General features: G+C 52.3%; 1 protein-coding gene across 3 annotated transcripts in view; it reads left to right on the top strand.

The window, feature by feature from the left end:
• MYH7B (myosin heavy chain 7B) overlaps nucleotides 1-13047 on the top strand; it is a 46554-nt gene that overhangs the window by 11935 nt on the left and 21572 nt on the right. The window contains exons 1-5 of one of the 3 annotated variants that reach the window (XM_063633606.1): nucleotides 8008-8166; nucleotides 10248-10296; nucleotides 10550-10712; nucleotides 11968-12074; nucleotides 12239-12382. In XM_063633606.1, coding sequence (XP_063489676.1) covers nucleotides 8162-8166; nucleotides 10248-10296; nucleotides 10550-10712; nucleotides 11968-12074; nucleotides 12239-12382 — 468 coding nt within the window. In that variant the 5' untranslated portion in view covers nucleotides 8008-8161. Of the gene's footprint in view, nucleotides 1-8007; nucleotides 8167-10247; nucleotides 10297-10549; nucleotides 10713-11967; nucleotides 12075-12238; nucleotides 12383-13047 lie in introns of those variants that run through there. The other 2 variants (XM_063633605.1, XM_063633607.1) reach the window with 2 other exon arrangements.

Raw genomic sequence — 13047 nt, 5'->3', positions numbered from 1 at the left:
GGAGGTCTCTTGTCCTTGAGTTAGCAAAGTCACAGGAAGGTAGGCAGTGTGCCCCCAGGTGTGGGAGCAAGCAGGGTCACCCTCAGGACTCAGTATAGAGCGGTGGTACCCTCAGACCCTCTGGGTAGGTTTCCGAGCTTAGCCTTTTGGGCCTCCCTCTGCCCCTCACCCCTCAAGCTGATTGACCATGATCACAAGGATAGAGCAGAGCCACAGCACCCCCTGCCCTGCACCGCTGCTTGGTCTTTTATGGAGAACAGACATTGTCCTGCTCCCCACTTCACCAGATTAGGCTAAGGACCCTTCCTGGGGAGGCCCCTGTGTCAACTGTGATTAACCATCTGTGCCTGTATGTCCCCCAGCAGCCTAAGACTCCTCAACCTTCAGAACAAACCTGATGCCAATCCCAACCAGGAGGGCACGGGAGAGTGTTTGTCTGAGGCACTGAACTACATGGGAAACTGACCGAGGCTGGGGCAAGCCCATCCTGAGACCCCAGGCAGGGCCTCGGCTTTGGTCCAGGATTTGTGGGGTGGTTTTACAAGATCCTGGGATTTCATGTGTGGGCTCCGCTAAGGGCTGCCTTGGGCACTGTCTCAAATTCCACCCACAGAGTGGCAGACCCAAGGCTTCCCGCCATAGTACCCCAACATCCACAGAGCCACAGCTGCATCCCCAAATTAATTGACATCTTCCCATGGGCCGAGCACTTCGTTTCATTTATTTCTCTCAACCACATTACAAGGCAGGCCTTCTTTGTGTATTTATTTTGCAGAGAAGGAACCCAGGGCTCAGAGAGGTTACGTAACTTGCCCAGGGTCACTCAGCTTGTAAATGGCAGAGCAAGGATTTGAAGAGGCAGTCCTGACATGTGGCAGGCCTGAACGAGTCCCTGCAGATGCAAAGCTGAACGAGAAATATTGCCTGCTCTTAAGGAGCTAATGATAGTATCACCAGACATTTACATAGTGCTTATGATGGGTCAGGCACAGGCTAAGCTCTTTGCCTGTGTTATTTCATTGAATCCACACCACAACCCAGTGGAATAAGGTTATCCCTATTTTATGACGGAAATCGAAGCTCCATGAGGAAGAGAGACCTATTCAAGGTCACATAGTGAGTTGGAAAGTCTGACCTCCTCTTGTTGGTTTCCTCCCTCCTCCAGGCTGGCCTCCCAGGCCCCTCCCTGCTCCTGGTCTGTACACCCCTTCTCCCTTCCACTCTGCTAAGCCTTGTCCATGGCCCTTGCCCCTTTCATTTCTATTCTTAGCATAGTTTGGAGCCTGCAGTTGGGCCACACTATCTGGATGGTGACCCCTGGGGGTACACCTTCTACCCCAGTGTGTCCTTTAGCCCTTCCTCTCTCTTCCAGCTGTGCAGCAAGGGGAGTGTTAGAGGGGCCCACTACCCAGGCCCTTACCTGCCTGTGGTGGCCTACCTAAGTATGCGCAGCACACGCAGCGTAGAGGATGGAGCCCGCAGGACACCCTTAATGCCCTTACCTGGCAGGGAGGCCAGCACACAAGGGGCTGGGGGCGGGACTGGGCTTCTTGGGGTTGAGTGGTTCTGGAAGCCGATATGAGCAGCAGCAACTGCTGGCATTATCTAGGCTCTAAGAATAGCTTGGGATGAAGAGTCAGAGGTTGAGGCCAGGGAAGAGGACAGGAGCCTGTTCCTGCTGCCCCCTCCTGCTGCTTGGCCTGGAAGCTGGGAAGCCTGCCTCCTGGCTCACCATTTGCTCTGGGATGGTTTTGCATAGACACATCTTGTCCACCATTGGACTGGAGGAAAGAGGGTACCCCTGGGACTCAGACCTAGGCTGCTTGACCTCAGGCTGAAGGCAGTGGGCCCACTCTCTGAGGACCAGCCCTTACCCAGGCCCCTCCCCGCTAGCACAGAGTAGGGGTTTGTATTTTTCAAGGATCATGCTGGAAGTGACCCTTATTCATTTAGCAAACACTTTAAAAATAGGTTATACATACACGATTTAAAGTTCAAAGGGTTTACAAGGGAAAAAAAAATCACTCTCCCTCCCTTCCCTGGCCCCCAGCTACCAAACACTGTTACCAGCTTTCTTGGGTGACTTCCAAAAGCAGTCCATCCATAGATAAGCACACAGATGCACAAATGTCTCTCTCCCCCGATTTTTATGCAAGAGATGGCATAGCCCATACATTCTTTTGCTCCTTTTTTTTTTTTTTTTTTAAGATGGAGTCTCACTCTGTAGCCCAGGCTGGAGTGCAGTGGCACGATCCCGGCTCACTGCAACCTCCGTCTCCTGGGTTCAAGCAATCCTCCTGCCTCAGCCTCCCGAGTAGCTGGATTACAGGCACCTGCCACCATGTCCAGCTAGTTTTTTGTATTTTTAGTAGAGACAGGGTTTCACCACGTTGGCCAGGCTGGTCTTAAACTCCTGACCTCAGGGAATCCGCCCGCCTCGGCCTCCCAAAGTGCTGGGATTACTGGTGTGAGCCACCGTACCCAGCCACAACTTTTTTTTTTTTTTGGTAACCTAATGATCTATCTTGGAAATAACAGCAATAGTGTATTGAGTCTCCACTAGTGTCAGGTACTATTCTAAGCACTTTAGATGTTTTAACTCATATAATGCTCATCATAGCACTAGAAGGTAGGTCCTGTTTGTGAATCTCCACCATTAAGAGGTTTAGTCATTCTCCACGACTTTGTGCCTGGTAACTGGCAGAGCCAGGACTAAAACCCAGGCAGCCTCACTTTAGATGAGGTGCTCCTTCCTCACTGCTCTGTGCTGCCTCCCAAGCTTGAGACACATTGAGACTCACGACATGCCCTCCCTCTTCCTAAGGGCCAAGGTAAGTCATGTACAGTGAACACTTACCACATACCAGGCTGAGGCTGGGCTACTGCAGTGTAAGGAAGACCAGGCCCCTGTCCTCATGGAACTGGCATCCCAGTGCCCATGAGTGTCTGCCAGCCAAGGCAGGAGGAGGGAAACCCACTTGTCTCATACCCACGTGCCCTTGTATAGGTCTGCTGTTCAGACACACCCTGGTCCCATGTCCACTAGTCCTGTAGTCACACCGCCTCTGAGCTGGAAGGCCTTAGAGCCCAGAGTTACAGATGGGAACATGGGGGCCCAAACAGAGGTGGACACGAGAGAGCATCACATGGCCCTGGTGAGACTCATCCCCTGCCTCCCGGGATCCATTTCAGCAGGATGGGTGGGGGGTGACTTTAATCCAGGGCCCAACCATTGTTTGAAGTTGGGAACAATTGAAGGACAAGGGAGCTATAGATAGATCCACAGCTGCTGTCACTTGTCCCAGCCTGGGCACTGGGCCTGAACATTGTCTACAGAGGGGCACTCTAAGCAGTGAGGCCCACTCCTGAGGGTGGGAGGTTGGCCCAGCCCAGCTCAGCTCAGCTCGGCTCTAGAGATACAGAGTCAGAGGCCAAGACAGAAATACAGAGTCTTGGAGGGCAGAGAGTGGGACAGGGCAACATCGAAAGAACAAGACCCTTGAGAGATACGATGGACTCCCATCAAATATTGACAATACTCAGACTGGCTGGGGGTAGGAGGGCAGACGCAGGGCCTGAGCCACAGGTTGAACTCAAGGATGCGGCATGTCAGAGACCTGGACCAGAGTGGGTGCTAGGGTCTGGAGCACCTCAGCCCAGCTCAGGTCTTTCTGTCCATCCCTCCAGAACAGCTGTTCATGTTAATCACTCTTGGGGGCAGCCAGTCTGAGGTACCCTTATGTGTGCTCGGGGAGGCCTCTAGGTCTTCCGAAGTGAGAGGTTGTGCTGTCAGGCCTGGTCATGGCTTGAATTCACTGTATGACATCAAGCAAGGACCTGCTTCTCTCTTTGTGCCTCAGTTTCCCCAGCTGTCCAATGAGAGAGCTGGTTGGCATGATGGCTGAAGGGCCCCTTCATCCTCCAATGATGTCAGATTTCCTTTTATGTGTCTAACTCCCTCCTCTTGCTGTGGCTGAGGTCGCAGTCCCCTCCTTTCTTTGTCCTTTGTGAGGATGGGGGACAGCTGGTTCCCCACCCCCTCCCCCCAGTAACCTTTCAGCTATAAATCCATGCTGAGGCATCTCTCCTCCGGATAAACAGCCCTGATGCCTTTTGGCTACCCTCGTCCTATTTTTTGCTTCAAGCCTCAGAGCTGGGGCCCACTTGGGCCCTCTGCAGCTGCCCAGGGCCCCAGGAGGGGAACAAACCTGGGACAAGCAGGGGCCCAACCACCCCCAGGGTGCCAGGGTCATGGGCCCCTTTCTGGGCCTCACCACCTTGCACTGGGACCATTATGGCAGCCTCCTCCTGAGTCCGTCTTCCTGCCACCGGCCTCACCCCTTCAGTACATCCTCCACACCAGCTGCCACAGGGAGCTTAGGAACACATAAATCTGACCACCCTGTCAAATTCTGTTGCTCAGAGCTCTTTGATGCAAAAAATAAATAAATAAAAATGCCTTTGATGGCGCCCCAACTCCTGCGGGATAAAGCTCCAGATCTGAATCTGGCCTTTGAAGCCCTTCACAGTCCAGCCCACGGCCCAGTCCTGCCCCATTCCCCTTTATGCCCCTGGTGGCCCAGTTGCAGCTGGTGGGGCTGCTCGGGCCCGTCTTCACCCCCTACTCTGCCTTGGAGTTCTAGGTCATGCTATCCATTTCCTGTCCCCTCTTGCCACCTCCACGCCAGACCCATCCGCTCTTACCCGGGTGACAGCGGCAGCTCGCCCCGCTGCCTCCCCTGCCCCTTCCAAGCTGTTCGAGTGGTCACTATGAAACTTCAGCTCACTCACATTTCTGCTCTCACAGGCTCCCTTTGCACTTGCAATACAACCCTGGGTCCCTTCCAAGTCCTTCAAGGCTCTGAATGATCTGCCTGTCCACCCTGACCTTGGAAAACTCTTCCCCTTGTTGACCACTAGGACAGGACCTTAAACATCTCAAGCTGTTTTCTGCCTCATGGCTCTTGTATTTGCTGTTTCTTCTGCTTGGAATACTGTTCCAAGGGCTTCCCACCTGACCGGCTTCTTGGCACTCTCTGGTCTCACCTTCAGTGTCGCCTCTTCAGAGAGGCCCTCCCTCACCTACCGGAACAAAGTACACCCCCATTACCCTCCAGGCTATACTTCTTGTTTCATGCTTACCACTTGCCACAATCTTTAATTTCCTTAAAAATGTGTTTGCTTGTTTATTTTTTGCTTCTCCAGGGGAGTGTCAGCTCTATGTGGGAAGGAACCTTGTTGCCATACCCCTCTTCCTGGCAGTCTGGGTGTCACACTTGTTTGTTTAGAGTCAGGGTCTTGTTCCTGTTGCTCAGGCTGGAGTGCAGTGGCATGATCTTGGCTCACTGCTGTCTTGAACTCCTGGGATCAAGCAATCCTCTTGCCTCTCAGCCTCCTGAGTAGCTGAGATTATAGGCGTGTACCATCATGCCCAGCCAATTTTTTAAATTTTGTAGAGACAGGGTCTTGCTATATCAGCCTAGGCTGGTCTTGAACTCCTTGGCTCAAGTGATCCTCCTGCCTCAAGCCTTCCAAGTTACTGGGATTATCATAGGTGTGAGCCATCATGCCTGGTTAATTTTAAAAATATTTTTTTGTAGAGATGTCACAGGGAGCTTACGAACACATAAATCTGAACACACTGTCAAATTCTCTTGCTCAGAGCTCTTTGATGCAAAAAAATAAATAAAAATGCCTTTGATGGCGCCCCAACTCTTGCAGGATAAAGTTCCAGATCTGAATCTGGCCTTTGAAGCCCTTCACACTCCAGTCCCAACTGCTCAGTCCTGCCCCACTCCCCTTTATGCCCCAGTGGCCCAGCTGGTCTCAAACTCCTGGCCTCAAGTGCTTCTCCCACCTTGGCCTCCAAAAGTGCAGGGATTATGGGCATAAGCCACTGTGCCCAGCCTTCAAAGTAGCTTTTATCCTTCAGACTCCTCCATGTTGATGTGTTCCTTGAGTATCTTTCCTAGACAATGAGTGTCTTTTGTTCCAATCCTGGATACGGAACAGAAGCTGTCAGGTGCATGTTGAATTGAATTCATGTGTCCTTCCCAGCTGTAGAAGCATTATTCACAGAGTCCTTTGATGTCTTTACCCAAAGAAGAAATTCCAGGCATTGGGCTACATTGAGGGCAGATACATTTTGGGCTGGGATCTAAAATCCTGGAGTCTCACTCTCCTGAAATCGGAACGAACTTCAAAGGTCATCCAGTTCAGAGGCCTCAGCCCTGGTCAACCTCTGCCTGAGTCTTCCTTGGTGCTGGCAGGCTCACTTTCCTCCAAGGCAGCCTCTCCCGCTGCTGATGGGCTGAGATGGTGAAAAGTCCCCTTTTGTGTGCATCCACATCCTGCTTCCTGTCGCTGCCCATGGGTCTACTTTTGAGGCTACACAAGTCACATCAGCTCCCTCTGCTCCAGGACAGCTCTTCAAGTTTTTTTGATTTTTTGTTTTTTGAGATGGAGTCTCCAGGCTGGAGTGCAGTGGCACGATTTCAGCTTACTGCCACTTCCAGCTCTCAGGTTCCAGTGATCCTCTTGCTTCAGCCTCCCCAAGTAGGTGGGATTACAGGCGCATGCCACCATGCCCGGCTAATTTTTTTTATTTTTATTTTTTGAGATGGAGTCTTGTTCTGTTGCCCAGGCTAGGGTGCAATGGTGCGATCTTGGCTCACTGCAACCTCCGCCTCCCAGGTTCAAGTGATTCTCCTGCCTCAGCCTCCTGAGTAGCTGGGATTACAGGCGCCTGCCACCATGCCTGGCTAATTTTTTTGTATTTTTAGTAGAGACGGGGTTTCACCATGTTGACCAGGCTGGTCTCAAACTCCTGACCTCAGGTAATCCACCCGCCTTGGCTTCCCAAAGTGTTGGGATGACAGGCATGAGCCACCATGCCCAGCCTTTTTTTTTTTTTTTTTTTTAAGTAGAAACGGGGTTTCATCATGTTGGCCAGGCTGGTCTCAAACTCATGAGCTCAAATGATCCACCTGCCTCAGCCTCCCAAAGTGCTGGGATTACAAGCTCTTCAGGTATTGAAAGTCAGTATCTTAAGTCCTTGCAGGTTATAGTATTTGTTGCAAATCACTCAGAGCATTAGGTTTCCTCTTTGCGTTGTCGTGTTTGTGTGTGAGCTTATCTCAGCAGGAAGATGCACCCTGGGTAGTGGAAGGGAACCTATGAGGAAGATCTAGACCCATTTTGAGGCTTGATTTCTCAGCCCCAGGTTCATACACTGAGTAGGTAACTCTAGGACTCAGACCCACATGATAGGTGTAAGTTAGACTTGCTAGAGGTTCTGATTCTCCAAGCTAATTCTGTTGGTTCCTTGGCAAGAAACCCTACCTTCTGAGCATCCTTGAACAATGAAAAGAATTTTTCCCACTTTCTGGGCTTTCTATAAATTGCTCCAGCCCAGCTCTCCAGCCTCTGACACCATAGGAGATTAAAATCCTATAATCTATCAGGTTTGGTTCGTTCACTTACTAGGTATTTATTGACCTTCTATGATGTGCAGGCACTTGGCAAGGTGCCGGGGACACAGACCAAGCTGCTGCCCTTGTGCAGGTCTTTTCTAGTGGCAGGAGGTAGGCAAGGTACAACCTAAGCTCTACAAAGAGAATTGAAACAGTGAGGTTCTCACAGAGATAATGTGGAGAGAAAGAAGAAAGGAATACATAATGTAGGACTCCATTCAAACAAATTTCGAAAATAGACAACACTAATCTGTGAGGTTAGAAGTCAGTATTATATTGTTGATCAAGCAAGAGTTGGTATTAAAAAAAAATAAAAATAAAAAGTCAGTATTGTATTACCCTAGGTGAGGGATGGCCCGAGGGGGATAATTTTTCATAATTTCTGTTTTTGAACAGGGTACGGTTTTGTTTTGTTGTTGCTTTTGAGACTGGGTCTGTTGCCTAGCTGGAGTGCAATGGTGTGATCTTGGCGCACTGTAACCTCTGCCTCCTGGGTTCAAGCGTTCCTCCCACCTCAGCCTCCTGAGTAGCTGAGACTACAGGTGCACGCCACCATGCCTGGCTAATTTTTGTTTGTTTGTTTTTTTGTTGTAGAGATGGGGTTTTGATGTGTTGCCCAGGCTGGTCTTGAACTCCTAAGCTTAAGTGATCTGTCCGCCTGGGCCTCCCAAAGTGCTGGAATTATAGACATGAGGTACTGTGCCTGGCCCGGGGTATGTTTACTTTGAGAAAATTCATCAAACTTTATAAGATCATTCACTGCAGCCTTGACTGTAATGGCAAAAACTGAAAACAATCGAAATGTCTACCCAGAGGGGACCCACATCATTTCCTAATGGAGACACGCTGTAGGACTGATTCCTAATAGGGTCTGGGCAGCTGTAATTTTGATAAATATTGCCAAGTTTGGCACTGTAATTTTTTTTTTTTTTGAGACAGAGTCTCACACTGTCGCCCAGGCTGGAGTGCAGTGATGCAATCTCCAATCACTGCAAGCTCTGCCTCCTGGGTTCACGCCATTCTCCTGCCTCAGCCTCCAGAGTAGCTGGGACTACAGGCGCCCGCCACCACCTCTGGCTAATTTTTTTGTATTTTTACTAGAGACGGGGTTTCACTGTGTCAGCCAGGATGGTCTCGATCTCCTGACCTCGTGATCTGCCCTCCTCGGCCTCCCAAAGTGCTGGGATTACAGGCGTGAGCCACCGTGCTTGGCCGGCACTGTAATTTTTAAATGTGTTCATGTAATATGCAAACAGTAAAGTGCATACATCTTAGATGTATAGCTTGATTTGTTTTACAAAGTGCGTGCACCTGTGTCCCATGGCTCTACTCGGCATGTAGAGCATTTCCTACCTCCCAGAGGCTCTCTGGTGTCTCCAGCCGTTACCCTCCCTCAGATGACCACTCTGCCACTTCTGTCACCATCGGCGAGTTTTGCCTGTTTTGAATGTATATGGTTGAAAATGTAGCTGGGAAATTATTTCTCTATATTTCATCTAGCACACCTGTGCATTTGGAATGGGAGCGCATCCGTCGGAGGACTTCCCATGTGATTCTGGTCTGGCCTCTGGCTGGAACCCTGGCTCTGGAACTCCATTGTTCCATGTGTCTGGCGTCTAAGGTTCTCAGATCCTTTGATTCTTGATTCTAAAATCCTGTGGCGTCATGGAGCCCTGAATGGGGTGATGGACAGGAGAGCCTGAAGGTGCCCTGACACATTCCGAAGAGTGTATCAGGCAGATGGACTGCCACCGCCCTGAACCCCTGTCAAGAATGGGCCACGGGAAGGTGGCTTCCTGTAAATCTTCAATGTGGGGATCTGAAGGGGCTCTTAACTGGGTTACATTTCCTTGATTTGCTTCCACTTCAGCCAAACAATTCCTTGATTCTGTAAGTTCCAGGGCTGGTTTTCTTCATGTTTGATTTCCCCAGGGGGTCACCAGAAAGAGGATGGGGAGGGAGGAAGGGGGAAAGAGGGCATCAATGCACTCCCAATTCCAAATGCACAGGTGTGCCAGATAAAATATAGAGAAATAAGTTCAAAGCTACATTTTCAACCATATACATTCAGAACAGGCAAAGCTCGCCTATGGTGATAGAAGGGGCAGAGTGGGCCTCTGAGGTAGGGTACTGAGTGGAGGCACCAGAGAGACTCTGGGAGGCAGGCAATGCCCTATACCCTGAGTAGAGCCGAGGGGACACAGGTGTTTGCACTTTGCAGATGCCCGAGAGGGATGTCCCTCTCCCCCTGCCCCTCCCCCCCCTCTCCTTTTTGATCTGTTCTTCTCCTTCTGTCTCCTCTTTTTGATCTGTTCTTGGCCATTGCTCATCTGTGAGACTTGGCCAATGCTTTCCTTTCTCTGGGCCTCAGTTTCCCTGGATGTATCAAGAGGGTTGGACTAGATGGTCCAACCTCAGTAGGCATTCTGTGGTTTCCCCTCTGAGTGTCCTTGCTCTCTGTATCTGGAGGTGGGGGTATTTTTCTGGGTGTGTCAGACTCTGTGTGACTCGGTTTCTCCCCGTGAGCTCCTCAGTCTCCTGAACCTCTTACTGCCTTGTCCCTGTCCCCGTGAGTCTCTGCACCCAGCCTCCCTGTCTCTCAGTGGAGTGTCTCTCTCCGCCTTTGTGATCCCCTGACAATGGGAGGTAAAAATAGCCCAGGGGCTGTGCTGGTGGAGATAAAAGGGAATTTGCCTTTTGTGTCCTGTGGCCAGGCTGGGGGGGCTGTGACACGTGGAGATTGCTGACATAGCTCTCCTCCTCTGACCTTGACAGTGGCAATAAAAGGGGTAGCAGAGCTTCCTGCCTTCACCGTGGTGCCGAGGTAGGTGATCAGGGCTGGGGTTGGAGCCGAAGGGAGGGCAGGAGGGTGGGCGGGTGGGTGAGGGTGCCCATGGGTGGCCGCGAGTCTTCCGAATCTGGAGTGGAGGAAGCCCTGGTGTTTGAGGGTGTGCATGTACGCTGGGCACTCACCCAAGGAGGCTGGATTGGGAGCCAGAGGGAGTCGCCTAGTATCTGGTCTTGTGGGTTGGGGGATCATGCCCTAGTTCAGCTCCCTCGTCACTGCCATCTTCCAGTACCTGCTGCCTTGGGCCGCCTTGAACCTCCAAGGTTTCCAGCTCCTCCTCCTTCACCCCAGTGCTACTGCCATGATGGATGTGAGTGAACTTGGGGAGTCTGCCCGCTACCTCCGCCAGGGCTACCAGGAGATGACGAAGGTGCACGCTATCCCATGGGACGGTAAGTGGAGACAGAGGGGGAGGGGACACAGCCACAGAGATGTCCTTATGGACTCAGACCAGGAATTGGGAGGGGTGGCACCAGCTCAGGGCTGAAAGGGCATTGGGGCCTGACAGCTGGAGCCTTGGACCTTTCCCGCAGAGTCTGGGGCCTGGAAGTTAAAACCCCAGGGACATTGTATATCACTCTGTGAAATGGGATAATAGCACCTGCCTTCCGGAGCTGCAGTTTATGAAGACTCAGGCTGCAGCCCGAGGCCTCTGAGATGAGACTGATCGGCATGTATGCAGGCTGCCTCTGCGTGTCCACAAAACTTGCGCTGGGGTTATTTTTAGTGCTTTCTGCAGAGCCAAAGCCAGCCTTTATTAGGGACAGGAATAAAGGCTGTACTATTTATGACCTGGTTTCCTCATAGGACAATACTAACAATAGGCAGTGTGTACCGAATGCTTATTGTGTGTCAGGCCCAGAGCAGATGACTTTCCATGCATCATCTCATCAACCTGGGGAGGTGGGGCCAGCGCCAGACCTAGCTTCACAGGGCGCCAGGCTAAGAGGGACCTTGGGCTGGATTCAACACTCTGCTGTTGCCATCTTGAAAGTTTTAATTGTTTTCAACAAGGGGACCCACGTTGTCATTTTGTACTGGGGTCTGTAGGTTATGTAGATGGTCCTAGATGGTCCTGACCCAGGCACTTGGCAGAGCAGGGGACACAAACTCCGGTTTGCAGCCTGAGTCCATGCTTCTAACCACCATGAAATCTGGGCTCCTCAAAGCTCTGGGGACAGCTGGCCAGGCAGGAGAGCACAGGTTACAGAGTTAGGAGGCCTGGATTTGAGTCTTCAGTGAAATAGGGAAGGCAGGACCCCTCCCTAAGAGTCATATGCCTGATATTGAGGGGCTGCTCCATATGGGACCTAAGGAGATCCCCATAACATTTTGCATGTGAGGGAACTGGCCCAGAGAGAATCAGGGATTTTCCTGAGGTCAGAGGGCAAATATGGCGGAAGCAGGGATTGGAACCCAACCATGTAACCCAGACTCATCCTCCAATAAGGGGATCTCTAGGGACCCTCCCAGCTCCGCCCTTCCTGAGCCTGGGTTTGGAGGGTTCTTCACTGGAACTCCTGTGTCCTGACAGAGGGGCTTTGGGGAGGGTCACAGCTCTATGGATACCATGGCTTGGGAACTTCAGCTAGAACCCTGGAGGTGCCTCAGCCCCTCTCTGAGTCCAGAGCTCTCTCTGCAACCCAGGGAAGAAGCGAGTCTGGGTGCCTGATGAACAGGACGCCTACGTGGAGGCCGAGGTCAAGTCGGAGGCTACCGGGGGCAGAGTCACCGTGGAGACCAAAGACCAGAAGGTTCCGTTCCCCCTTTCCTGAGATTAGCCTCTCTGTCCCTAGGCCTCCCGGCCAACAGGATCTGCACTCTGGTTGAAGGGAGTCTGGGTATGTGGGTGGGGGTGACAGGTGAGGTCGGTCGGTTCCTCCTGGTCCCCCGACCCCTGACACGATCTCCCTGGTAGGTGCTGATGGTGCGTGAAGCCGAGCTGCAGCCCATGAACCCCCCTCGCTTCGACTTACTGGAGGACATGGCCATGATGACGCACCTGAACGAGGCCTCTGTGCTGCACAACCTGCGCCAGCGCTATGCCCGCTGGATGATCTATGTGAGCCCCAGGCCCGGGCCATGGGCGGGGTGGGGCTTGTATGTGGGGCGGGGCTAGAGATGAGGCTCTGGGGGCGGGCCCGTAGCAGTGGGGCGGGGCTGTGAGCGATGGGGCGGGTCCATAGCGGTGGGGCGGGGCTGTGAATGATAGAGCGGGTCCATAGCTGGGGTAGGGCTGTGAGCGATGAGGCGGGGCTGTGAGCAGTGGGGGCGGGGCTGGAGGTTGGGCCTTGGGACCTTAGGGGAGCAGCTGTAGTGGTGGAGGGGTGGGTCTAGAACTCAGCTGCGGACTACAGAGGCCGTGTGCGTGGGCTGGGGCAGGGCTGTGAGCGCAAGTCAGGGGTGAGGCCAGGACGGCCACAGAGGGTGTGTGGTGTGGCAAGTCAAGTGGCTCCTTGAGGAATATCACAGGGGTCTTCTGAAGACTGGGGCCTGGGGCCTGGCGATAGGAACTTGGGTTATCCCTCCCAAAACCCTACCTATATGGGGGGACGTGATGGCCCATGCCTGTAATCCCAGCACTTTGGGAGGCCGAGGCGGGCGGATCACCTGAGGTCAGGAGTTTGAGACCAGCCTGGCCAACATGGTGAAACCCCATCTCTACTAAAAATACAAAAATTAGCCGGTCGTGGTGGCGCGCTCTTGTAGTCCTAGCTACCCTGGGAG

This window comes from Symphalangus syndactylus, chromosome 24 (genome assembly GCF_028878055.3).
Source record: "Symphalangus syndactylus isolate Jambi chromosome 24, NHGRI_mSymSyn1-v2.1_pri, whole genome shotgun sequence".
Taxonomy (NCBI): Eukaryota; Metazoa; Chordata; class Mammalia; order Primates; family Hylobatidae; genus Symphalangus; species Symphalangus syndactylus.
This window is presented reverse-complemented; position numbering and strand designations above follow the sequence as displayed.